The following is a 25,747-nucleotide window of genomic DNA, read 5'->3' on the forward strand; positions in this document are numbered from 1 at the left end:
ACGTGCTGTCCTCGCTGTCTTCGGTTTCATCATCCTCACTTGATGCTGCTGCGGTGGACTGTCTCTTCACTCTCTTTCTTCGTTTTTTCCACTTCTGCTGCAAGGCAAACATAAGTTAGCATGGTTAACGGATGCTTTGCATTAACATGTCTACCAAAATAAAAGGCAACAACTTATTAAGGAGGCCCCGCCTATCTGACACACTAACAATGTGTAAATCAGTCGGCCATCAAGCACCCAGTAACGTTAGCAGCAGCTAATGCTAAAGCGCTAAGCGATCAGTTCAATTCACACACAACTTGTATTTTCTGCAATTCCCTTAGACATTGTACTGATGTCTATGTTTTGCTCTTTAGTCTCATTTCTTTTCCTGTTGAAAGAGAGAAAAAAGAGTCAACAGGAAACTGACCTGCTGCATCCACCTACTTCAAAATAAGAGCATGAATATAAAAGTTATTGACTATTTTTAACAGTTAATAACCAAAACTTCAACACAGGCGTCAAACTTTAATCAACAGAAAGATGACAAAACCACCAAGTAGAGTGCTAAGTTATGGCCGTAGCGCTAACTGGGCTAACAGCTAGCTTTAGCTTTAGCACTTCTGCTAATAGCTTCACTATTAGCAGAAGTGAGTCCAGCACTGAAAGTTTGCAACTCAGACCTGAAGATGCAGATTTTGTGCCTTGAAGTTCCTGAACTTTTGAAAAGATTATTTTTCTAATTATTAAAGGAAAAAAACATTTTTTGAACAGAACTCGGCTTTTGAACTGGATCTGAATCTCTTCTACATGTGTGAACACAAACCACTGGTTAGAAAACGCAGTCGCCACGAACACCGACGAACCGGCGTGGTTTGGTCTCAGCCAAGCGCTGCATCGTCGCGCAGCATCGTCGCGCAGCATCGTCGCGCAGCATCGTCGCGCAGCATCGTCGCGCTGCGATTCATTTTTAATCCTCACTGGGATCCGTCTACAGCCTGGAGTAACACTCAGGACTCACCTGGAGGGCGAAACGTCAGAGCGGCTCCGTTTCACGCTGGTCTGGACGTCACGCTGCTCCTGGAAGAGTTTGAGACCCAAATGAAGCCGACACCTCCCATCTGCAGCATCGCCACTGCAGCATCGCCACTGCAGCATCGCCATGCGCTGCTGGAGCCTCACAGGAAAGAGAAACGGCTTCTGACCTTCAGGCGGACGTAGAGCAGAGAACCGCCGGCGGATCTCAGGGTCCTGCTGATGTCATCAGACGTCAGATTCTGCAGGTTGATGGGCTTCACGTCGCCGCCGTGACCGGTCAGGAAGTCCAACGCTTCTCCAGCCAGCTGAGGGAAGGTCGACCTCAGCAAGCTGAGGAACTCGGCCTCCTGCAGCGTCCCGGGACACTGCAGCTCCAGGACGGGATATTTCTGCAGCACTGGGAGGAACAGAGGCCGTCGGTCACCATGGAACCTGAACAGAACCACAACTGCAGCGACCTAAAGAGGAACGATCTAGAGCCATAGATCTAGATCAGCTTCAGTTCTTCCAGCTGGAAACTAGAGATCAGGCTGACCTCTGACCTGCCTCCTCTGTTCCTCAGTGGGCCTTCTCCCAGCTGCAGAACATTTCCAGAACCAGAGGACTAAAGTCTCAGATCTTAAAACTCATCCAGGCTTTGATTCCTGCAGCTTTCAGCTTCTATGCACCACAAATCTGGAACAAACATTCAGAAAACTGCAAAACTGCTGAAACATTGAATGGCTTTAAATCTAGACTACAAACCCAGCTGCAGTCTATAGCTGATTGATTAATTATCAGTGAAACATTAATCAATAACCTCATGTGTAACATCCACAAAATGTAACACTGCAGCTGTTGACATCGTTTCTATCCGTTTGTATTTTTGAGTTTTCATGATGAAAGATCTTTGATCTGCCATGTCACTGAAACCTGCTATAGAAATAAACTTGATTGATTGATTGACTATTGGAACCTTTAAGTTCACCTAGAGGAGAGGCAACGTCTATCGTGGGGTCGGCCACGATGCAGATCTTCAGCTCCACCAGGTCTTCAGGGTCAGAGGTCGCCCTGCTGGCTTCCTGGATGCTGACAAAATAAGAGAAAATAGAGAAATGAGTCAGAAACCAAAGAGTTTAACTGAGGATGGAGATTTATAAGGATTTATCAATATGATTCCAATATCACTCCATGTCACCACCCAAATACGGCACAGGAACCGAAAAGCAAAATCGTTAAGCTAGCAGCTAAACGAGTCCAAGTAACTGAACTACTGAGAACCAGTTCTTATAATGAACCAGTTCCAGTAGGGAACCTGTTTTATAGAGAACCAGTTCTTATAATGAACCAGTTCCAGTAGGGAACCTGTTCTTATAGAGAACCAGTTCTTATAATGAACCAGTTCCAGTAGGGAACCTGTTCTTATAGAGAACCAGTTCTTATAATGAACCAGTTCCAGTAGGGAACCTGTTCTTATAGAGAACCAGTTCTTATAATGAACCAGTTCCAGTAGGGAACCTGTTCTTATAGAGAACCAGTTCTTATAGTGAACCAGTTCTTATAGAGAACCAGTTCTTATAGTGAACCAGTTCTTATAGTGAACCAGTTCTTATAGAGAACCAGTTCTTATAATGAACCAGTTCCAGTAGGGAACCTGTTCTTATAGAGAACCAGTTCTTATAGTGAACCAGTTCTTATAGAGAACCAGTTCTTATAATGAACCAGTTCCAGTAGGGAACCTGTTCTTATAGAGAACCAGTTCTTATAATGAACCAGTTCCAGTAGGGAACCTGTTCTTATAGAGAACCAGTTCTTATAATGAACCAGTTCCAGTAGGGAACCTGTTCTTATAGTGAACCAGTTCTTATGGAGAACCAGTTCTTAGAGAACCAGTTCTTATAGTGAACCAGTTCCTATAGAGAACCAGTTCTTATAGAGAACCAGTTCCTATAGAGAACCAGTTCTTATAGAGAACCAGTTCCTATAGAGAACCAGTTCTTATAGAGAACCAGTTCTTATAGTGAACCAGTTCCTATAGAGAACCAGTTCTTATAGAGAACCAGTTCTAGTAGGGAACCAGTTCCTATAGAGAACCAGTTCTTATAGAGAACCAGTTCCTATAGAGAACCAGTTCTTATGGAGAACCAGTTCCTATAGAGAACCAGTTCTTATAGAGAACCAGTTCTTATAGTGAACCAGTTCCTATAGAGAACCAGTTCTTATAGAGAACCAGTTCTAGTAGGGAACCAGTTCTTATAGAGAACCAGTTCTAGTAGGGAACCAGTTCTAGTAGGGAACCAGTTCTTTTCGATCCCCAACCCCCAGTTTAACCCTGGCTGTTCCTGACTCACCTGGCCTGTGGAGTTCTTGGACGAGGATCTTTATATTCATCGGCTTCTTTCTGAGGAACATCCTTCTGGAGTTTCATAGATACGACAGAGTCGGATTAAATGTCTGCGGTGCGTCTGAGGTAAAGGATTCGGGGTGGACGTACCAGCTCCTGGATGCAGATGACCGAAGCCTCCAGAGAGTCGATGGTCGCCCTGATCTCCTCTGGATTCACACTCTTCAGGTTCAGCTGCAGCATCTTCTGGCCTTGCAGAGCAAAAACACTGAAGGGCCGATCTGAAGCCAGCCGAGAAAACGTGGATCTGAGGAAGGCCAAGAAGTCCGACTGCTGCAGACCTCGGGGACATGTCAGCACATGGATCGGAAACTTCCTAAAAACTGAAAAAACAGACAAGAAAAGCAAAACGCAGGAGCTCAGATCAAGTTTTACTGACGCTGCTAGCAAACACAGAGCTGCTTCACGTCTGTATCTAATGTAAGAGTTAAAGAAAATGATCAGTTTGGAGTTTCAGGAGTTTAAATAAACTACAGTTTAACTACCGAGAGGAGATGGCTGGAGCTTTCTAACTGAATCATAAAGTCAAAGTTCAACAGGTAGAAAAAAGAAACTAAAGTATTTCCTTTTAATATGGGATTCCTCAGGGCTCAATGCTTGGTCCTGTCCAGTTCTCACTATAAATGTTTTGGATCCATCCTCAATGAGCAAAATGTTTTTATTATTATTATTGTTATAGAGCGGAAAATCTTTCTTTTCAGATTTTTATTAAACTTTAAATATATTCATAAAATATTTTAACTCTGGATGTTTGTTTCCCGGGGAAATCCTGAAAATGTTACTTTAATTTCAACAGCTGGGGAATTAAACAAACAACCCAGTGAGGAGTTTCTAAATAAGCTCCCATGGGGAATAAAACTTACCGACATTTTAAACCACGTGTTGAAAAGACGAGTGAGGAGATCCTCCCAGTGAGGAGATCCTCTCAGTGAGAAGATCCTCTACCAGTGAGGAGATCCTCTCAGTGAGAAGATCCTCTCCCAGTGAGGAGATCCTCTCCCAGTGAGGAGATCCTCTCCCATTGAGGAGATCCTCTCTCAGTGAGGAAATCCTCTCTCAGTGAGGAGATCCTCTCTCAGTGAGGAAATCCTCTCTCAGTGAGGAAATCCTCTCTCAGTGAGAAGATCCTCTCCCAGTGAGGAGATCCTCTCCCAGTGAGGAGATCCTCTCCCAGTGAGGAGATCCTCTCCCATTGAGGAGATCCTCTCTCAGTGAGGAAATCCTCTCTCAGTGAGGAGATCCTCCCAGTGAGGAGATCCTCTCCCAGTGAGGAGATCCTCTCCCAGTGAGGAGATCCTCTTCCAGTGAGGAGATCCTCTCCCAGTGAGGAGATCCTCTCCCATTGAGGAGATCCTCTCTCAGTGAGGAAATCCTCTCTCAGTGAGGAAATCCTCTCTCAGTGAGGAAATCCTCTCTCAGTGAGAAGATCCTCTCCCAGTGAGGAGATCCTCTCCCAGTGAGGAGATCCTCTCCCAGTGAGGAGATCCTCTCCCATTGAGGAGATCCTCTCTCAGTGAGGAAATCCTCTCTCAGTGAGGAGATCCTCTCTCAGTGAGGAAATCCTCTCTCAGTGAGAAGATCCTCTCCCAGTGAGGAGATCCTCTCCCAGTGAGGAGATCCTCTCCCAGTGAGGAGATCCTCTCTCAGTGAGGAAATCCTCTCTCAGTGAGAAGATCCTCTCCCAGTGAGGAGATCCTCTCCCAGTGAGGAGATCCTCTCCCAGTGAGGAGATCCTCTCCCATTGAGGAGATCCTCTCTCAGTGAGGAAATCCTCTCTCAGTGAGGAGATCCTCTCAGTGAGAAGATCCTCTCCCAGTGAGGAGATCCTCTCCCAGTGAGGAGATCCTCTCCCAGTGAGGAGATCCTCTCCCAGTGAGGAGATCCTCTCCCATTGAGGAGATCCTCTCTCAGTGAGGAAATCCTCTCTCAGTGAGGAAATCCTCTCTCAGTGAGGAGATCCTCCCAGTGAGGAGATCCTCTCCCAGTGAGGAGATCCTCTCCCATTGAGGAGATCCTCTCCCAGTGAGGAGATCCTCTCCCAGTGAGGAGATCCTCCCAGTGAGGAGATCCTCTCTCAGTGAGGAAATCCTCTCTCAGTGAGGAGATCCTCCCAGTGAGGAGATCCTCTCCCAGTGAGGAGATCCTCTCCCATTGAGGAGATCCTCTCCCAGTGAGGAGATCCTCTCCCAGTGAGGAGATCCTCCCAGTGAGGAGATCCTCTCCCAGTGAGGAGATCCTCTCCCAGTGAGGAGATTCTTCCAGTGAGGAGATCCTCTCCCATTGAGGAGATCCTCTCCCAGTGAGGAGATCCTCCCAGTGAGGAGATCCTCTCCCAGTGAGGAGATCCTCTCCCAGTGAGGAGATCCTCTCAGTGAGGAGATCCTCTCCCATTGAGGAGATCCTCTCCCAGTGAGGAGATCCACTCCCAGTGAGGAGATCCACTCCCAGTGAGGAGATCCTCTCAGTGAGGAGATCCACTCCCAGTGAGGAGATCCTCTCAGTGAGGAGATCCTCTCCCAGTGAGGAGATCTAGTCCCAGTGAGGAGATCCACTCCCAGTGAGGAGATCCTCTCAGTGAGGAGATCCTCTCAGTGAGGAGATCCTCTCAGTGAGGAGATCCTCTCCCAGTGAGGAGATCCACTCCCAGTGAGGAGATCCTCTCAGTGAGGAGATCCTCCCAGTGAGGAGATCTACTCCCAGTGAGGAAATCCTCTCCCAGTGAGGAGATCCTCTCAGTGAGAAGATCCTCTCCCAGTGAGGAGATCTACTCCCAGTGAGGAGATCCTCCCAGTCTGTTCATTGTGAAAGCTGCCATGTTGACTGTGGGATCATTTCTGTTTCTACTTCTATATGAGATTTCTGCTTTTATCAACTGCATCATCAACACAAAAGGGCAGGAAAGTCTTAGTTACTGAGCTGCGGGTTGAAAGTGGAAGAAGCTCCGTCCTGAGAGGAAAACAGATCCATCTGGGATTCCTGCAGGTAGCAGATCTTCAGGTTGATGTGAGTGTCTTCATCATCTGCTGGGTTTTTATTTCTGGAAGACAGAAAAAGCAGAATTAAAAGAGCAGCTGAAACAGATCAGCCTGTCTGGACACTGAGAGGTTTTTACCTGGTACTGGGTGGAGCTGGACGCTCTCCGTCCTGATTGTTCTGCCGAGTCTCTTCTGTTCTATTATTGGGTTTCTCTGGATGCTGAGAGGAAAATGTTTCTAAGTTATCAGGAAATCGGAGGACTTCAGCGACTGAGTAGGCCTGCAGTACCTGGAGCCGGATGTAGAGGGCAGACGTCCCGGCCGCCGCGCAGATCAGCTCAGGTGTGAAGGCCTGCAGGTGGAGAGGCTGCAGCTTCCTGTTGCGGTCGCACTTAAAGGATTCAAACAGCGTCAGCTGTGGAAACTTGGACCTGAGCAGATTCAGGAAGTCCGCTTCCTTCATCCCACGAGGACACTCCAGTTTATTCAGACGGTATTTCTTCAGCACTGAAACACAAACAACGTCAGCAGGAACAGACAGAGAAGAAAACAAATAAAGACCCGATAAACACATTTCAGACGTGTTGAGGGGAAAACAGAAACATATTAATGGTTTTTATGCAAAAGCCTCCATATTCTAAAAGACCGACAACATTTGCAACAGAGAATGTATGAATAAAAAATGATTCCTCCTCTTTTATCCAACAGAATCAGTTATTTGCTTTGTGAATCCATTTCATATTCATGCACTTAAAACATTGAAAGTGCTTTTTATAAATTATAATGTTTTTCAGAAAGGTGGAGAGAAGATGAGCAAAAGTAATAATCTAATGGATCTGGGAATCCTCCAGATCCATTAGATTAGATCAATATTCAATCCATTTTTGGTTTGGTTTAAGGACCCGTAAGAGGTTCAGAGGTTATGACGCAGCGTTTATTATCAATAACGATGATAATTATTGATCACAGAATAAAAAGGAAAGGCCTCCAGGCTCCTCCACCTTCTGCCGTGACGACTGTGATGCTGGAGTCCTCCAGGACGTGAATCCGGAGGTTGATGTGTGTGTCTGTTTCTTTGAGCTGACATTTGTTTTGAGACTCTTTTCTGAGGAAAAAAACAACATTTAGAAAACTAAACATGACTTTAAATAATTAATAACAGAAAATTATTATAAGAAATGATAATAAATCACTTTTTTCTTGGTGCCTCTGTCAGTAGATCTTTCAGTCTGGACTTGATCTTTCCCTCTGAAGACTAAAGAGAAAAAACATTTTTAGAAACCAGGTAGCAGGTTCCTGTTCAGCCATCTTGGACTCCTGAGGAGTTTTGGCACCAGCTGCAGTACCTTCAGTCGGATGTAGAGGGCAGAGTTCCCTGCAGCGCTGCTGATCTGTTCTGGCGTCAGGGACTCCACATTCAGAGGCAGCAGTTTCTTGGTGATGTTGGTGATTAAACACTCAAACGGCGCTCCAGCGGCCAGCTGGGGGAAGGCGGACCTCAGCAGCTTCAGGAAGTCGGCCTCCTGCATCCCACGGGGACACCGGAGCCTTTTAGACTTGTACTTCTTCAGCACTGAAACGGAGCAATCAGGAACCTCACTCAAGTTGTTTCTAAAATAGAAACCCTCAAAGATCTACTCTGGGTTTAGTCTGTAGCGTCTGATGACCAGAGGCGAGCGCTAGCCCAAAAGCACTAATCGGAAGCATTATTTCTGCTGAAGCTAATGTGCAGTACCAACATAGTAATTATTGGAAGCTAAGGCTAAAACGCTGTAGCAATGTAGTAATTATGAGAATTACTCAGTAAAAGTTTACCGGTCTTTGACAGAGCCACAATTCGGGAGTCCTCTATAACCCGGGCCTTGAGAACAATGTCTTCATTACGACCACGCTGGTTTTCAAACGGCTTTCTCTGGCGAGTCTCGTTTCTGCTGCGGAGAAACAGAAAAGACAAAAAGATTAAGATGGAATGAAGATTTAAATGACTCAACGTTTACAGTGTTTGTGTTTTCTCACGTGGCGTCGGGTGCAGCCTGATGCTCCATGGGCGGAGCAACTTCATAGGCAAAGGAATCATCACTGGTTTGCATAAGCTGCTGATGACTTCCTGCTTCCTGCTCTACTGGACACTAAGATAGAAAAAACTTTTTAACCTTTAATTAATATCTGTATTTTCACTAAAGCTATGTCTCAACAAAGTAGTCCATGGAAGCTAACGCTAAAGGGCTAACCGACATAGTACTTAGTGGAAGCTAACGCTAAAGGGCTAACCGACATAGTACTTAGTGGAAGCTAACGCTAAAGGGCTAACCGACATAGTACTTAGTGGAAGCTAACGCTAAAGGGCTAACCGACATAGTACTTAGTGGAAGCTAATGCTAGGGGGATATTCCAACATTATAAATCAAATTTTCACCATCACTGATCAACCTGTTTGTCAATGAAAGTTGAGTTTTCTGCTTCATGGTCGGGTGCAGTACCTTCAGGCGGATGTAGAGGGCGGAGTTCCCCGCTGCGCTGCAGATCTGCTCCGGTGTGAAGGACTGCACCTCCAGAGGCTGCAGCCTGTTGGTCGGGTCGGTGATGAAGGACTCAAAGGGAGTGCTGGGGGCCAGCAGAGGGAAGCTGGACCTCAGCAGCTTCAAGAAGTCGGCTTCCTGCTGGCCTGAGCGACACTGCAGCTCGTGAACCGGGTACTGATCATCCACTGGAGTGGGGAGACGGCGGCCATGTTCCGATCAGACAAGAGCAATCAGCCCAGAAACAGAACCTGAGGAAGAAGAGCATCCCTACCTTGGTCTGAGACCTCCTGGATGGTCCAGTCGGTCAGGATGCAGATCTTAAGATCCACGTAGTTTTCCAGGTGTCTGATGTGGGAGGCAGCCATATTGACTCCATCAGTCAACCTGAGCAAAGGACGCACAGTTAATCCAAACCAGGACAGTCCGACTCATGTGGACTGGAGCCGACTGACACCATCTGATGGTTCTGAGCAGCTCGTTGCTGGAGATCCGTCTGTTTAGACCCAAATGACCTGCGAAGTTAACCTGAGGAAGACATCAGAGGAAGACTGAACTTCTCACCTGGAGGCGTCGTCATGATGTCGGCCGTCCGTTGGGTCCCCGGTGCAGGAGACGATCTTCAGGGTCTCAGGATTCTCAAACTCTGGACACAAATCAGCAACAACAGAAAAATTATTGGAATGGATGGAAAAATTATAATAATATATTTACAGAAATAAATAATATGATGAGCAATAGCAATAATTTAATAGAACGTGGTGTTCCACAGGGTTCTGTTTTTATAGTTCTTGTTGATCATTAAATAATTATCATTACAAAATAAGTATGTTAATAAAGAAAAAAGTTACTAAATTAATAAAATTAAAAATAAATCAAAAAACAAATAAAAGTAAAATTTAAACAAGGAACGTAAGGGAAAAAAACAAAAAATAGAAATAAATAAAATAAACATGAGTTTAAAAAATTTTTTAAAATGTTTTTCAGGTTTACTTGAAAGGATTAAACTAAAAAGAAAAGTTTTAACCACAAAAACAAAATATGAATAAATTAAATACAAATGAAATTAAAATTAGTTTAAAAAGATGTTTAAAATATTTTCCAGGTTGTCTTTAAATTATTAAAATAAAAATGTTTTTATTAGAAAAAATACAAACAAAACTTGTTTTCAGACTTCATTAAATGAAAATACATATTTTGTTAACGAATCATTTCTACAAACTGCAGCTTAAATAACTACATTGTAACTTAAATAACTTTATAAATAATACAGATATTTATTCCTTGAATAATTGCATACCTTTCCAGAACAGAATTTAATAAAAATAACAAGTTGTGTATTTTTGCAACCATTTTTTGTCATTATGGTGGAAAATATTAAATATTTTTGACATGTTGTTTTGCAAAAACCAGCAGCCTAGAGCCAAAAGTTTTATTCAAGTTAAATCTTCATCTTTATTTTTGGCTCTTTAAAAATAAAAAGCTATTTATGTTGTATTATTACCCTAAACGTGTAATAAGTTTTAAAAAGCAAATTTATTACAAGTTTGCTTTTTAAAATGTTTGTGCTCTAATTTCATTCAACTGAACTAAAGGCAAAAATTTCTCATTAAATAGTAAAGTTAAAGCAAAACACTTCAATTAATTACAATATTTGTGTATTAAATTATATTTTAAATTGTTTACATATCAATGCAGTTTATAAGTTTGTTTATAATCTGTCGTTGATGATGTCATACTCATTTCACACGCCTGTCCCGCGTCGTCCCGCCATCTGTCTCCTCCATCGGCGCCACACAGAGAGAACAGCATCTGCTCGTCTGGATCAATCACAAATAATCAATATTATCATCATTACTACTGAACACAGAACCAGCTCTATACATAAAGTTTCATCAATAAATAGAAGATAATCCATTGTAATCAGAACATATGTGCATACATTTATGTACATATATGTGTGTTAACGTTAACTGGTTCACGGTGATTATTATCAATAGATAAATGAAAAATGGTCGACAAACAATAATAATATCATTTATGGCAGTAATTCCTAAATGTAAATGTTAACATTTACATTTAGTTCTAGTAGAAAACAAAAAGCTTGTTGATAATATAAAGTTTAGTTAGCATAATTATAGAGACAGGTAATCTTTAGACATACAAAATATTAGATGTAGCATTAATTTTTAGGAGTAGACTTTACGGCTGGTAAACTTAAATACAAATCCAAACTAAGACAACTGGTGACTCTCTGAACTTACATAAATTTCTATGGAGAAGGCAGTCTGGTACTCCCGTTAGGAGGGTTTTCAGACAGGGAGTGTAGTTATCAGGATCAATAAATTCTTGGTGTTGGTTCAAAAGTTCAGTGAAACATTAAATGTATAAGAAAAGTCTTCTCCAAAGTATAATCAAATGTATGAAGATATTTCCTTAAGCATTAAACAGCATGTTTTGAATTAGTTAGTTTTAAACCATATTACTTGCATGCAATTTATATTACTAAGATACAATAGGATTATTAAACCATTAGTTTTACTCTTAAAATTATTTCAGGTATTTTGAAAGAGTTTTTCCAAAATAGAAAATCCTGCAGTTTTAAATTCAAACGCATAGTTACTATTTGTAGCATTAGATTTTGTTTCAGTACACAAAACACTATCTGCTTGAAGCACTGAGGCAGAAACCAAGCAGGCCCAGTGGAGGTCATCAATTCTGGAGTGTCTGCAGGAGACGCCTGGTACGGCAAAGACCCAGTTTGACAATCCATACATCTGCCTTTAGGGGCTCTTTAGCAGGAGGTAATAAAATTAACATTGGAACAGCCCTGCAAGAAGAGGGCACACCTTCTAATGCATATATTTAAATGAGGGGAATACGCATTCTTATAAAATGGTTTGTTTTACAGCAGAAGTTCGAATCTCTTTGTGCTGAGTGAGAGATTTACAAAAAATGCATTTTTTGTTTGTTTCCGTTTCCTTTTTTACTCAGGTAATTGTTTGTGTTTTGTCATGTCTTGGACTTTTGATGATCTAGGTGAGATGCTTATTGTAACATTCTTCTTGCATTGATTTTCTCTGGATAAAACTCTCGATATCTGAAGTCTGACGTCGTATGATTGCACTTTCTCCTGCGCATATAAAGGCACAAGAATTCGGGATCAGAGGAATGAATTAACGAGCTAAATTAAGTTATTCCTCTTTTTAATTCTTAAAAAGCTTCATAGCAGAGATTTATTGAAATGTCCTGGAAATATAAGCAGCTGAACACAGAGGCACTGGGCCAGGAGTACTTTCTATGCTGAAACTAAACATAGAGAACGTCAGGATTATGTTAGTTGTAGTTAAAATAAAGATGTAGCACAAAAACACCAAAACCAGCAGAACCTTTTCTGAGAAAACAAGAAGACAGTTCCAGCTCCAGGCTGTGACCGACCTGCGGGCTCCTCCTTCACCCGGGGCTGGCGCAGCTCCAGGAGGCTCTTCAGCCGCTCTATCTCCTGCCTCAAGCCCGAAACCTCCGCTTCGTACAGGTCACAGGTCATCTCCACGTCTGCCAGGATCTCCGAGGCGGCGGCGCTCAGCCTGGAGGAGATGACGGCCGTCAGGCGGCTTTTGGACGCGGTGTGATCCATGAAGCCGCTGAGTTAGCTACAGCGGAACACACTGGCGCGGACACCGCGCCGGAAGTTACCCGAGCTGAAGCGGAGAGGGAATCCGTGAACCCGGAAGTGAACGAGTTGGCCCACACAGCAGAGGCTGTTTCCGCGGAGACCGATCTGAGGGAGTAAACATGAACAGAGGCGAGCTGAGAGGCATCGTGTCGGAGCGGCTGGGCGCGGTGACCGGGGCGGTGCTGGCCGCGGTGGATCGGGCCGTGGCCGGATACGAGCGGGAGGCGTCGGGCTTCCGGCGGGAGATCGACCGGCAGCAGAGGCAGCTGGAGCTGCTGCAGCTGGAGCTGCTGCAGCCGCAGGTCCGGCTGCGCAGAGCAGGTCAGTGGCGGCCAGGAGGCAGGAGGCGAAATCACATGAGTTTTAGTTTAACGGCACTGATTTATACCCAACCAGGTGCGTCCTTAAGATTTGGAAACATGGGGCCCTGAGCCCGGGGGGGAAAGGTTTCTGTTTTATATCTTTATAGTGGGTGTGACTATAACTGAACAATAAGCAATAAATCTATTAAAATAAACCATTTCAATTATATAAACAGCAAATTTGATTAATCAATAAAACCGATTACTTATTCCTTTCAGCCTCAGTTTAACGTTCTGAATAGCTTTGACATTAACATGTCGTGTTCTGAGTTAGTTGAAACCCTGACTGAATTTCTGCTTTCAGTTCAAACTGGAAACATTTTGGAGGAAAAAGTCTTGTGAGATTTACACTCGTTGAGAAGAATAGCTGGTGTTCTGTAGCATCGATCTGTTTGCTGTTTAATTTTCACGTTTTGCTTCCATAAATTATTTTATCCGTTTTTAGTGTCATTGCATCAGATGTTGATCAGTTTTTGTTTGGTTCTGTCTGGAAAGCCAACGAGCCGATCCCAGATCTGCAGAGCCAGGAGGAGGAAGGCGGTGAGGAAGAGGAGCAGCAGCCCAGCGGTAGGACTCAGCTGGAACCAGAACCAGAACCAGGCTGCAGTTACTGGGTCATGTCAGAGATCAGAACTCTGCTGCTGTTGTGTTCAGGTGACAGTCGACATGATGAAGGGGCGGAGCCAACGACGACCTTCAGGCCAAACCAAGAAGACCTGAAGGACAGGCATCATGGGAAACCACCAAGGTAACTGGTTTTAACTGGTTCTAATGGGCTGACCATAATACTTTATCATCAACCAGAACCGTCTCAGAAAAGGTTCTGCTGGGTTTGATGTTTTTGTGCTACATCTTTATTTTAACTACAACTAACATAATCCTGACGTTTCAGCATAGAAAGTACTCCTGGCTCAGTGCCTCTGTGTTCAGCTGCTTATATTTCCAGGACATTTCAATAAATCTCTGCTATGAAGCTTTTTGTTTTCTACTAGAACGTCCTGCATGTTGGCATTTACATTTAGTTTCCCAGGAATTACTGCCATAAATATTATTATTGTCGACCATATATCATTTATCTGTTGATAATAATAATGCAGGTTCAGCTTCTACAAGACAAGAAACTAGAGGAATCCTGAACACGCTGGAGCTGGAAGATATTTGAAATATAAACCACAAACAACCAGAACAGACATAAAATTAATTCTGATGTCTGTAAATAAAGTTCACATCAGTTATTGAGCTCATCTTAGTGACTAAAGTTCTTCTGTGTTCAGATAAACTCATTTCCTGAAAACATTTTTATTCCAGGAAGCGACTCAACTTGTCTAAACTCTACGATCTGAGAGAGACGATCGCGGAGCTGCTGCAGCGGGCGACCAGAGACGTGCTGGCGGCGGTGGAGTGGACCGGAACCGGGAGCGAGGAGGCGGCGGCGCCGGGCGTCAGGCGGGAGAACCGCGGCCAGCAGCCAGGTCAGTGGACTGGAGGGAAACCAGTCACAGCTGCTGGGTTTACTGGTTCTGATTATCACTGAGCCGCTCCCACAGTCAGATAGTAACTAGTTACTTTTACTCAGTTACTTTTAGGAGTATTTTACTTTATCCTTCTGAAGTAAAATCTGTTTATTTGACCTGCTGCAGAAACACCAAATCTTACCAAGTATTTTATCTCAATTTTACTGCAAATATCTTTAAATATGACAAAGTTACTTAAATTTTACTTTTCAGCAAGAAGTAAGAACTTCTAAATGAATTATTCTGTAATATTAAGAAAATGTTGCAGTTAACTGATAATATGGGAAAAACATTTTGAAATAATTTTCCAGTGGAAGATTTTTATTAAGCAATTACTGACATAAATAAAAATGTCCAATCATTTTATATTTTGCTCCATCTGATGATGTCATCTTCAGTCGACTTTTCATCAAAACCTTTTCACTTTGACTTGAGTAAACAGTTTTCCTCTGATTGAGTTTTGTGTCTCCCGCTGCGGCCAGACGCGGCGACACAGGAAGTGGAGGTCGTCGTGGAGGAAGAGGAGCAGCAGCTCACAGGTCGGACTCACCGGGAGACTGGTTCCCACAGAACCAGAACCTCCTGCCAATCAGACGAACTGCTGGGTTCAGGCGCTGGCGGAGTGGAGCGTCTGCCGCTGAGCGATGAAGACGGTGCTGGTGATGAAGAGCCAGTAGACGCCTCCAGGCTGAAGCAAGAAGACGTGACGGACCCGGACTACGAGATCCCATCAAGGTACAGAACCAGAACCGGGCTGGTCCAACAAAACAACAAATACTGAGTCTGTAATGACTCAGTATTTGACTCAGAAAAGACTCGTCTTGACAGATGATGTCATCACGTTTCCTCCGTCTGATTGGTTGTTTCTGCTGTTTGTGGAAGGAAATAAATATTTCCACAGATTATCTGCACATATTAAAGTGTCCAAAAGTTTAACCCGCCTCTAGCTTTGACCTCTGAACCCCCAGCCAATCAGAGCTCACCTGCTGTCGTCCCGCTGCAGGTCGGCTCAGGTCAGAGGTCATCCTGGAGGCCGGCGGCCCGGCAGACCTCGGCTCAGCAGACCAGCTGACCATCTGACGCTCCGGGTCCGGATCCTGGAGGATTCCCGGACCAGAGTCCGTCCAAGGCTGAGAGCCCAGAACCCGCTCCCCCAGTGCATGCTGGGAGCTCTGCCGCTTTCTCCCAGTGCATGCTGGGAGCTCTCTCCCAGTGCATGCGGGAGCTCTGCCGCTGTCTCCCAGTGCATGCTGGGAGCTCTGCCGCTGTCTCCCAGTGCATGCTGGGAGCTCTGCTCACTAACGCTGTGCTGCTGTCAGTGTTTCAGCGCAGCGCGGTTCTGGACCTGCAGTGCCCCCGCGGGCTGTCGGAGCCGGGCTTCCTGGACCTGCTGCGCTCACGCTGCCCCCTGCTGGCGGGGGCGGCCCTTCGACGTCTTCATCGCCGCCAAGAACCGGCGGCTGCAGCCGCTGGCGGCGCAGAGCTGACGCCGGAGCAGATCTGCTGCAGCCACCGCTCAGGCGGGAACCCGACGCTCTACATCCGGCTGAAGGTCCGACCAGAACCGACCCGGTCCAGACAGCGCCCACTGGCTCCTCCCTTTAATACGACTTTATTCTCATTACTTATAACTTCAATATTGTAACTTTGGGACTTTATTCAGGCAATATCACAATTTTATTCTCATAACTGTTTTCTCATTCTGGCCTTAATACTCCGTCACAGTTTTCACTCCTTCAGCTCCATGATTTAGTTTCTCTTACAAAACAAACTGAAGACTAAATTTACAATCAACAGGATAAAAATTGGCTGATTTTCATCCTTTTTAAACAGATTTTACTCTGATAAGTAAATCTGTGCCGATACGTGAGGGAGGAAACTAAAGTGCTTAATTTAAAATAAATAAAAGTTCAGTTTGATTCAGGGAAACGTGAAGCTTCATTCAGTTTGTGAACCTTTTCTTTCAGGAAAGCGAGGAGCCATGTTCAGCCGCGGCGATGAAGACGGATCAAACCGACCTTCATTCCCGGTAAAAACCGATTCCAGGTTCATTCAGAGGAAACATCCTCAGTTTGCTCTTCAGTGCTTTGATTCGTCTAGTCGGAACAAAACTACACTGTGAACTAAAGCAGGGCGTCAGGCGGGAGATGTAATGATGTAAAAGTCTTCTGACTTTTACATCATTAATGTGAGACGAGTTATAATTCTGCACCAGAAGCCAAAGCCGTGGCAGCAAACTGTGTCCGCTCCCAGATCTGACACCAGAACTGACACCAGAACTGACACCAGAACCGACACTTTCCATCAAATATTCCAGGTTTTACTCTCATTAATACCAAAAACATCATTTCAATAGTAATTATTCACTAACAGGCAGCATAACTGAAATCCTGGCCTGTAGCTTTCGGGTGGCTTCTGGCTTCAGCTGCCATGAACTGAGTTCAGCTCTGCTGCAGACGTCTCACCCAGGCCTGATGCTGCAGACGTCTCACCCAGGCCTGATGCTGCAGACGTCTACCCAGGCCTGATGCTGCAGACGTCTCACCCAGGCCTGATGCTGCAGACGTCTCACCCAGGCCTGATGCTGCAGACGTCTCACCCAGGCCTGATGCTGCAGACGTCTCACCCAGGCCTGATGCTGCAGACGTCTCACCCAGGCCTGATGCTGCAGACGTCTCACCCAGGCCTGATGCTGCAGACGTCTCACCCAGGCCTGATGCTGCAGACGTCTGACCCAGGCTTGATGCTGCAGACGTCTCAACCAGGCCTGATGCTGCAGACGTCTCACCCAGGCCTGATGCTGCAGACGTCTCAACCAGGCCTGATGCTGCAGACGTCTCACCCAGGCCTGATGCTGCAGACATCTCACCCAGGCCTGATGGCGTCCTGAAGACTCATCCATTCATCTGTTGGAGCAGAGATGTGTGTAGCTCTGCATTTCAAATGTGTTTTGTTGTTGCCTCTGCAGCCATGTGGACAGCAGCGAGGAAGCCGACCCAGGCCTTGATGCTGCAGATGACACCTGGAGCCCTGACCCCAAACCGCTGACCGCCAAGAGGTCGAGGAAACGGAAGGAGAAAAGGGCGCCGCAGCTGACCTTGGAGACCAAGAGGTCCTGTAAGGTGTGTGGCGCCTGGTACCGGCAGCTGGGCAGTTTGATCAGCCACGTCTGGAACCACGCAGGCGACCCGCAGGGCGTCTGCGGCGCCTGCGGAGAGAAGTTTGAGTCTCCAGACCAGCTGAAGGAGCATCTACGAAACCACCAGCAGGTCCACAGCTGCCAGCACTGCGGGAAGACGTTCGTCTCGGTCCAGAGCCTGAACCTCCACGAGGCCAAGCACACCGGAGAGAGTCGCTTCAAATGCGGCGTCTGCAGCAAAACCTTCACCAACACGGCCTCCCTGAACTACCACCAGTGGCTGCATGTGGAGGACAAGCCTCACAAGTGTGACGTCTGCCTCAAGACCTTCGGCTTGGAGTCGCACCTCCTGTCCCACAAAAAGCTGCACACGGTCAAGGAGAAGCACGTCTGCGACGTCTGCAACAGGTCGTTCCGCCTTCGCCGCGCCATGACCCAGCACCGCCTGACCCACTCCGACGACAAGCAGTACGCCTGCGACGTCTGCGGGAAGCGCTTCAAGCTGGAGGGCTCGCTGAAGGTCCACGCCAAGACGCACACGGAGAGGGACCGGACGTTCCTGTGCCACGTCTGCTGCCGGACGTTCCTGTGGAAGGGAACGCTGATGGCTCACCTGAAGACCCACAGCAGCGTCCGGCCGTTCGTCTGCGCCGTCTGCACCAAGGGCTTCTGGTTCAAGTGCGACCTGAAGAAGCACATGAGGATCCACTCCGACGAGGCGCCGTACGAATGCTCGGAGTGCGGCCGGCGCTTCAAGCAGAAGGCCAACCTGGACAGCCACGTCAAGATCCACCTGGGCATCAAGAGGTTCGTGTGCGCCGAGTGTGGGAAGGAGTGCTCCCGCCGGGAACACCTGAAGGTCCACATGAGGACCCACAACGGAGACAAACCCTACAAGTGCAGCGTCTGCGACAGGGCCTTCACCCAGAGCCACTGTCTGAAAACACACATGAAGAGTCACCCAGCGGACCTGGACCTGGATCCCACCCGGAACCAAGAGATGGACGAAAACCCGGCTCTGGACCCGACTCAGAGCCACGAGATGGACCCGGTTCTGGACCCATCAGAAACCTGAACTCAGAGACAGAATGGTACCTTAAACCCAGGACTTTATACCAACCAGGCTTTTACTGCTGATAATTAACTTGTAATGACAAATGAAATAGAAATAAACAGTTCATCTCTGCAGTGCTTTCCCACTTCCTTCAGCTGCAGTTAGTTATGGAGTCCCTCAGGGCGCAGAACTCAGACCTGCCGCAATTATTTGACCATATCGGGTAAATTTCCATTTTCATCTCAACAAACGTTGGGTTTATTTATACATAGTTTAAATTCATCACTTGATATCGACAACTTTTAAATTCCAGCCGCAAAACAGCAAATAAAACATTTTTTTGTCTTGTAGAAAATCCGTTTTTTCTGTTGTTTTAGAGTTAAAACCTCCTTCAGAGGAATCCTGGTCATGTTTTAAATGGCCTGTTAGCTACAGCGCTAGCTCAGCCCAAGCAGAACAATCTGATTAACATTCAGCCATTCATCCGTATGGAGAATAAGAGATGACAAAATTTAAAAAAATATACCATGAAATACATGCAAATTTCAAACTAATTAATTAAAATCATTACATAATTTAATTTACCACTATCATTAAGTACACCAGTATGTTAAATGTTTAAATATCCAAGTAAATAATTAAATGTCTAATAAAATATTTACCTTTTTCTAAATATTTTAAAGACAATTTGATGTGAAATATATTTATTTCACTGTGCATCTATTTTATGGCTCCAGTGTGTTTTTATAACCCCAGACAACGTTTTTAATTAGATGTTTGTGGTAAATTCAATCATGTTTTTAATCGTTTTAAGATTCATTTCATGTCAGCTCTGGCCCCCCGTAGGTTTTAACCAGTTCATTTAAATAGAAAGCAATGCAGAAATGAGCTGGGGGACTGAGGATGAGGAGGACCACACCTGAGGGATGAAGGCAGAGTCGTTGTCCAATCACAACCCCACAAACGCAAACAGCCAATAAATCATCCAATCTGAACAGGCTTCATTGGGACACAGAAACAACAATTCGTCTTTTTTCTCATTTATTTAAAGGTATCAATGCTCCCAAGAAAACAGTGAAAATATAGAAAACTATTTTTAAAATGCAGTTTTAGACGTTTTATCGACACGTCAAATCCAATTTCTTATCACCAGAACTTTTCACTGTATGAAAAACAAAACGATAAACGCTCGTCCAGCAAACATTCTCTCCAGCAGTGAACATCCCGGCCGTTTCTCTTTTCATGTCACAGATCTTCTCCGGTCAGGTTTCCAGGTTTTCCCGCAGACGGCGCAGGATGATGGTTTAAACCATGCTGTGTCTCTCTTGACCTCCAGACATCAGTGAACTTCCCTGCGGTTCCTCCGGCGTGTTCTCATACCACGGGTCCAGGTGGAGGTTCTGTTCTACGGGGATCTCCCCGGTGTGGATCCTCATGTGGTCCTCCAGGGCCTCCAGTCCGTGACTCACCTGGCCACAGATGGTGCAGACACACTGCTGGAAGGCTGAATGCGTCTTGATGTGGTTGACCAGGTAGGCCAGCCGTTTGAAGCAGCGCCCGCACCGTGAGCACTTGTACGGCGTCTTGGCGTGGACGATCATGTGGACCTTCAGCGTGTCTTCGGACAGGAAGCTCATGTTGCACAGGCTGCAGAGGAAGGAGCCGACTGTGCCGTGAGTCTTCTTGTGGTTCGTCAGGTTCTGGTAGGTTTGGAAAGTCTTGTGGCAGACTTGGCAGGTGAACGGGCAGTCGCTCGTTGCGTGGGTTTTCTCATGCGTCTTCAGGGAGGATTCCAGCGCGAAGGTCTTCCCACAGAGGCTGCAGGAGAAGCCCAGGCTTCCCGTCGAGGCGTTGCCGTAGACGCCGCCAGGGCGCTTTCTCTGGGTTACGAGATCCGACTTCAGATCAAACGATTTTGGACAAAGATGGCACCCGGCGGGTCGTTTTTCCAAGTGGACCCGGCTGTGCCCGTTCAAGGCCGGCACGGTGGAGAAGGTCTTGCTGCAAACGTTGCATTTGATCGGAGTCTCCGCCGCCAGATTAATGGGAGCGTCTGTGGCATGCTTGGCGATGTGGCGGTTGAGGGTGACGCTGGAGAGCAGGTACTTCCCACAGATCCAGCAGCTGTAGCCCTTTTTGTGACTTGGGAGGTGTTGCTTTAACGCTTCCACAGACTCAAACTTCTCTCCGCAGACGCCGCAGACGCCATGAGGCTCGTTGACGTGATTCCAGATGTGGCTGATCAGACTCCCCAGCTGCCTGTACCAACCACACTCCCACACTCTGCACGTCAGCTTGTCGGTTTTCCTCTGTGTCTTTGGCTCAACGTCCTGATTACTGTCGACAGATTCATCTAAAGACTCGTCCGTGTCGCTGCTGGAGTCGCTGGAGTCATCGTCCGATTCCAGGTCGTCGAGTTCAGACGTAGAGCTGACGGACAGGCCGTCTCCTCCGGGATCCGACTCGCCTTCAGGAGAGCTGCAGACAAGGGAAACATTTAAATTATCTTGTAGATGCTGCAGTTGTTGGGAAGCTCTGATAATCCACCTCATTTACTTTTGCCACTCTTCTCTAGATATCTCTCTGTGGTTCTGATTGAACTCTTCTGGCATTTGGGTCAGAATTCACCATAAACTCTTCCTCCCGTTTCTACGGATGTTTCACACCCGATAGTTTCAGTTCCATTGGGAACCAAAGTAGCAGCATTTGTTCCATCTCTGGCTGCTGTGGTTTTTTCTCTGCTCTGAGTTAAACAACCAAACACTTTGAGCAACTTGTTCCCCTCCTCGCCTGTGGGGGCGCTGCACCGAGCCGAACACAACTTCCTTCACAAAATGTAAACAAAAATGGAGTCAGATTTCTATTTTCTGAGTCATCTCTGTTTGGTTGCGTTTACCCAGAATGCACTGCGATGTAGTCCACTTCCTGCTCTTTTAGTGGTCTCGGGTCCACTTGGCGTTCACATCTCAAACCAGACCTTCTCGCCAAACTGGAGTTTGCTACTGCGCTACGAACGGAGCTAACGCTTAGCTTAGCGCTTCAACTTTTTGTTAACTTTGAAAACTTTTAGCGCACTTAGCTTCCCGTGCATGAATGTTTCTGGATAAATTGTAGAGATTAAATTTACTTTGCTGTTTTGGTTAGCATCTCTAACGTTCTCAGCCGGTAGTTTGATTATAAACGGGTTGTGTCTGAATCCTCCAGGTTACCTGCTTTGCAGTCCAGATTTGTCGTCGTCGGTCGGATCAGGATCCAGAGTGAGCTGAGCCACAGAACCTTCTTCCTGCTTCACCTCCACCTTCACCACTTGGTTCTGAAACAGATCGAATTCAAATGAACAGACGAGAACCCGGACCCAGAACGTTGCTTCGTCTCTAGCACGCACCCAGCACATCTGGGATTCCATGGTGACCTGATGGGCTTCCTGGTTCTGGTCCGCTGAGCTGGCGGACCCGTTGACGGCGCCAACAAAGCTGCAAGCGGAGAACATGTTTGTGTTTCAGCAGCGAAGGGATCTGGAACCATCCGGGCTTTCTGCGGTTCTAATGAATGTTCACCTCGTCTGGAACCCGGTTTCATGGCTCTTCAGAACCACCGGGTCGGGAGCTGCAGACTCGGAGGGGACATGTTGACCAACCTCAATCTTTACCTGCGTTTTCTGAAACAGACAAAGTCAAAAATGACAAACTGGAGGAATGATCGTTTCTCAGAACACAGAACAGATTCCTGAGGCCGAGTATCGGCCGGTACCGACCCGAATTTACTTACAATGTTTCTATTTTTAAAACACAGACGTAGTGCAGAGTTATCACAATAATGTGTAATTTATTACATTTGTGTGTGTGTTTAAGCACAGATACAAATGTTGGGCTGATTCCACTGAAAAAGTGAATCATTCATTTCTAACAGATTCAAAACGATTCATTTCCAAAACTTTCTAAACTTTTAAACTGAATCGTTTTTATGAAAACAAAATAAATCGAGTCAAATCAAAGCAACTGAACTCTTACTAGTTCTTGGCTTAAGATTGTTTACAATCCCTGAAAACATTTTAAATTTGGTCTAAGATCCAGTTTGAGAAGAACCGAGCCGTGTTTACCTTCATGTGGTTCTGAGAGTCGCTGACCTGAGTTTGGCCGGTTCTTTTCCTCCTTCTGGCGGTCTGGACTCTGGAGAAACCGGACCTGCAGGAAGACAGAAGGTCAGCTCTGATTGGCTCGATAAAACGACCTGATTGGCTGCAGGCCGGTCAATAAAACGACCTGATTGGCTTCTATAAGAAGATTAAAGTCATAAAATTACCAGAATAAAACTTTAACACTATCAGAATAAAGTTATTAATTTTGGATTCAACACTGTAAAAGTTAAATTACCCCAACTTGTTGAATTCTGAATATTTCCATCATTATTCGCTATTATTTAAACTATTTGTACGATTTTCCTGCTATCTAATATCCGTGTTGCTCGGATCCGTCACCTCGGTGGTATTTCATAATCTGGGTCCTGCAGGTCTTCTTGGATCAGCTTGGAGATCGCCACTGGATCTTCCTCTTCCTCCTCTTCATCAGAGTGGTTCCCAGTCAGTTTGTGCCTCTCAGCTTCCTCCACATCTGGACACAACAGATGTTGCTTTATTCAACTGAAATGCACATGTTTGTCATTTTTAAGGATTTAACTCATCAGATTAAATGACAACATGTTCTTGTAGTTTTGAATCCAACAAAAGTTCGGAAATTAAAACAAAAAAAGATTTTTCCGTATTGGCCTGATTCCAAACTCTAGTCGATAAATTAATTGGATAATTAATTAGTTTCTAGTTTCTGCTTCTTGAATAAGCAGAAACTCTGTTGGAATTAAAATATTAGCTTTTTATTTTCTTTTGGACTAATGATGCTGATGAGCATCAAACCTGTTTTGTTGTGAACAGTCAAATGAGTGTATGAACATTATAAACACTGGTTAATGCACTGGTTCCCAAAGTGTGGGGCGCGCCCCCTCTGGGGGAGCAGTGCCATTACATGGGGGGGCAAGAAGCAGAATGGATGAATTAAAGTCAAAAAACAGTTACACAAAAGTGTTTCACTGTAAAGATGATTGTAGTTTGTTTTGTTGCAACCTGAAGTGAGAAATAAACTTCCGTTGAGTTTGAAAACAAAATACGTATGTGAAAAGATTTATGTCTGGCTGAACGATGTGCCCAGTTGATTTTCTTTTCTCTTTTTTGGGGGGGATTTTATTGTAATCCATAGGGGGCCCAGAAGAAAATCTTTGGCTTAATGCATCTAACTCTCATACTATGGATACAGTTAGACGTGGTCAAAGTGGGAATTACAGTTAAAATTCTGAGGAAAAACTTAAAAATTCTACAGTCAAATTATAAAATCAAAATTTTATTACTTTCAATTATGACAAAAAGTAAGAATTCTGAGGTTACAGTTAAAATTCAGAGAAAAAAAATCTGAATTCTAAAAAAAAGAAAAATACTGAGAAAAAAAGTCACAAGTCTGAGATTAAAGGCCCCAATTTTCTCTCTGAGATTTACTCAATATTAGCGATACTTTTTACTTAATTATGAAGTGAAAGAACTATGCAGTGAAACAGCTCCAAAAAGTACAATTTCTCCAGAAAAGGTTACTTTTTTAAATGTAACCAGGAAAATGTGATTTGTCTCTACTGACCTCTGATAAGCAATATGAATAATTCAGGTGTATTTGTGATGTCTGCATGTATTTTGGTGATGCAGCTTTTAATTTAAAAAGGACAATCAAAGAAAAAAAACTGTCAAGTCTGAGCGCACGCAGCTGCTGGGATGATGGAGGGGCAATATAGTGAAAAAGTGCAACACTGGAAATAACATGTCTGAACTGGTCGAAACCAGCCCCTTCCTGGTTGCTTTTCTAGGACCTGTGCTCTCAGCTGTTGAGAATCGATTGCTTCCTGGAGGCGTGGCCTTGTTCATACATCTGCCTATGAAGCTTACCGGAAGTTGAATGTGCTGTAAATAACCATCTTCCACTGAAAAAAAGAGCTGAACAATGTGGCTGTTTGTCTTAATTCAGTCTTTGGAGGCCTGACCAACAGGACTCCTCTGCTGCTATTGATGAAGCTAAAGGCTAATTCCAGAATTACGTCATAAATAGGGGCCCACACCTTCTTCCAATTAGACAAAATGGGCGTCAATTAACTCGACTGCTTGTGCTGCTTTGGCTTTGAAGATATAAAACAAAGGTCAAAAGGTCAAGCAGCTTTTATGAAATCAGACAAAATTGGTATCAAACGTGGTGGAGTTAATCGACACCCACTTTGTCTGATTGGAAGAAGGTGTGCGGCTGACGTCACTCAGGTCTGTTCGCTGATTGGATGAAATTCCACCAGACATTCCGAGAAATGAGAGAAAGCCTTTGAAATGAAGTCAATGGGAAGTTTTGCGTGAACAGAAAAAGAGGCGCTGAAAAAGCGAGTCTGAATATTAAATAAAAAGTCTGTTTTTTTTTCCACTCAAAGTCTGAACCGGTAAGGACTGAACGTTCCTCTGCTGGCCGCCACTGACCTGCTCGGTCCAGCCGGACCAGCGGCTGCAGCAGCTCCAGCTGCCGCCGCTGCCGGTCGATCTCCCGTCTGAAGCTCGACGCCTCCTGCTCGTAGTCGGCCACGGTTCGCTCCACCACCGCCAGGATCTCCCGGGCCGCGGTGCTCAGCTTCTCGGTGATGATTCCTCTCAGGAAGTCGCTCTTGGACATGTTGAGTGGATCGGAACCGCCGCGGCTGCAGTGAAACATCCCGTTCGGATCCAAATCCTCCCCACGCTGCTCTTAACTCGCCTCTACTTCCTGTTGTTGTCCCTGGAAACGGAACTCTCCTCCTCCTCCTTCTTCTTCTTCGGAGTTTAATTGGAGCGGATGCCTCTGCCGCCCCCTGCTGGCCGCGTCCCTCACCTACCGTCACATAAATGCTTTATTGTTATAAATTAATTACATAAAAAACAGAACAAGACAGAACTTAATGTCACAAATAATTCTTATTATTCAACAAGTTTATTTTACTGGATTAATAAGACATTTCAGATCCTAGAGAGTAAATATTATAAGCAGTGAAAGTTGATATTATT

At 45.2% G+C, this 25,747-nt stretch overlaps 3 protein-coding genes across 3 annotated transcripts; 1 reads left to right on the forward strand and 2 right to left on the reverse strand.

Annotated features, from left to right (window-relative positions):
• Window positions 1-66: 66 nt before the first annotated feature.
• LOC129355872 (uncharacterized) lies at window positions 67-12,636 on the reverse strand. The gene is made up of 19 exons (XM_055025495.1): window positions 12,333-12,636; window positions 10,634-10,714; window positions 9,459-9,540; window positions 9,169-9,281; window positions 8,856-9,082; window positions 8,392-8,504; window positions 8,191-8,306; window positions 7,722-7,948; window positions 7,569-7,630; window positions 7,377-7,480; window positions 6,665-6,882; window positions 6,513-6,595; window positions 6,313-6,437; window positions 3,491-3,723; window positions 3,348-3,412; window positions 1,985-2,085; window positions 1,185-1,414; window positions 1,001-1,059; window positions 67-97 (listed from the first exon to the last, which is right to left on the reverse strand). Exons 1-19 carry the CDS (start codon window positions 12,529-12,531, stop codon window positions 67-69), a joined length of 2,469 nt encoding a protein of 822 aa, XP_054881470.1. The 5' UTR covers window positions 12,532-12,636.
• LOC129355873 (uncharacterized) lies at window positions 12,530-18,773 on the forward strand. Its single transcript, XM_055025496.1, has 10 exons — window positions 12,530-12,542; window positions 12,607-12,891; window positions 13,428-13,499; window positions 13,587-13,680; window positions 14,241-14,404; window positions 14,929-15,181; window positions 15,450-15,564; window positions 15,636-15,998; window positions 16,414-16,475; window positions 17,415-18,773. Exons 1-10 carry the CDS (start codon window positions 12,530-12,532, stop codon window positions 18,658-18,660), a joined length of 2,667 nt encoding a protein of 888 aa, XP_054881471.1. The 3' UTR covers window positions 18,661-18,773.
• A 1,079-nt stretch (window positions 18,774-19,852) lies between these two features.
• Window positions 19,853-25,486, reverse strand: LOC129355861 (zinc finger protein 79-like). The gene is made up of 7 exons (XM_055025474.1): window positions 25,190-25,486; window positions 23,117-23,249; window positions 22,739-22,823; window positions 22,197-22,297; window positions 22,025-22,112; window positions 21,849-21,952; window positions 19,853-21,117 (listed from the first exon to the last, which is right to left on the reverse strand). Exons 1-7 carry the CDS (start codon window positions 25,416-25,418, stop codon window positions 19,944-19,946), a joined length of 1,914 nt encoding a protein of 637 aa, XP_054881449.1. The 5' UTR covers window positions 25,419-25,486; the 3' UTR covers window positions 19,853-19,943.
• Between the last annotated feature and the right edge of the window lie 261 nt (window positions 25,487-25,747).

Source organism: Poeciliopsis prolifica, unplaced genomic scaffold (genome assembly GCF_027474105.1).
Source record: "Poeciliopsis prolifica strain line A6 unplaced genomic scaffold, Auburn_PproV2 SCAFFOLD149, whole genome shotgun sequence".
In the NCBI taxonomy this organism is placed as follows: Eukaryota; Metazoa; Chordata; class Actinopteri; order Cyprinodontiformes; family Poeciliidae; genus Poeciliopsis; species Poeciliopsis prolifica.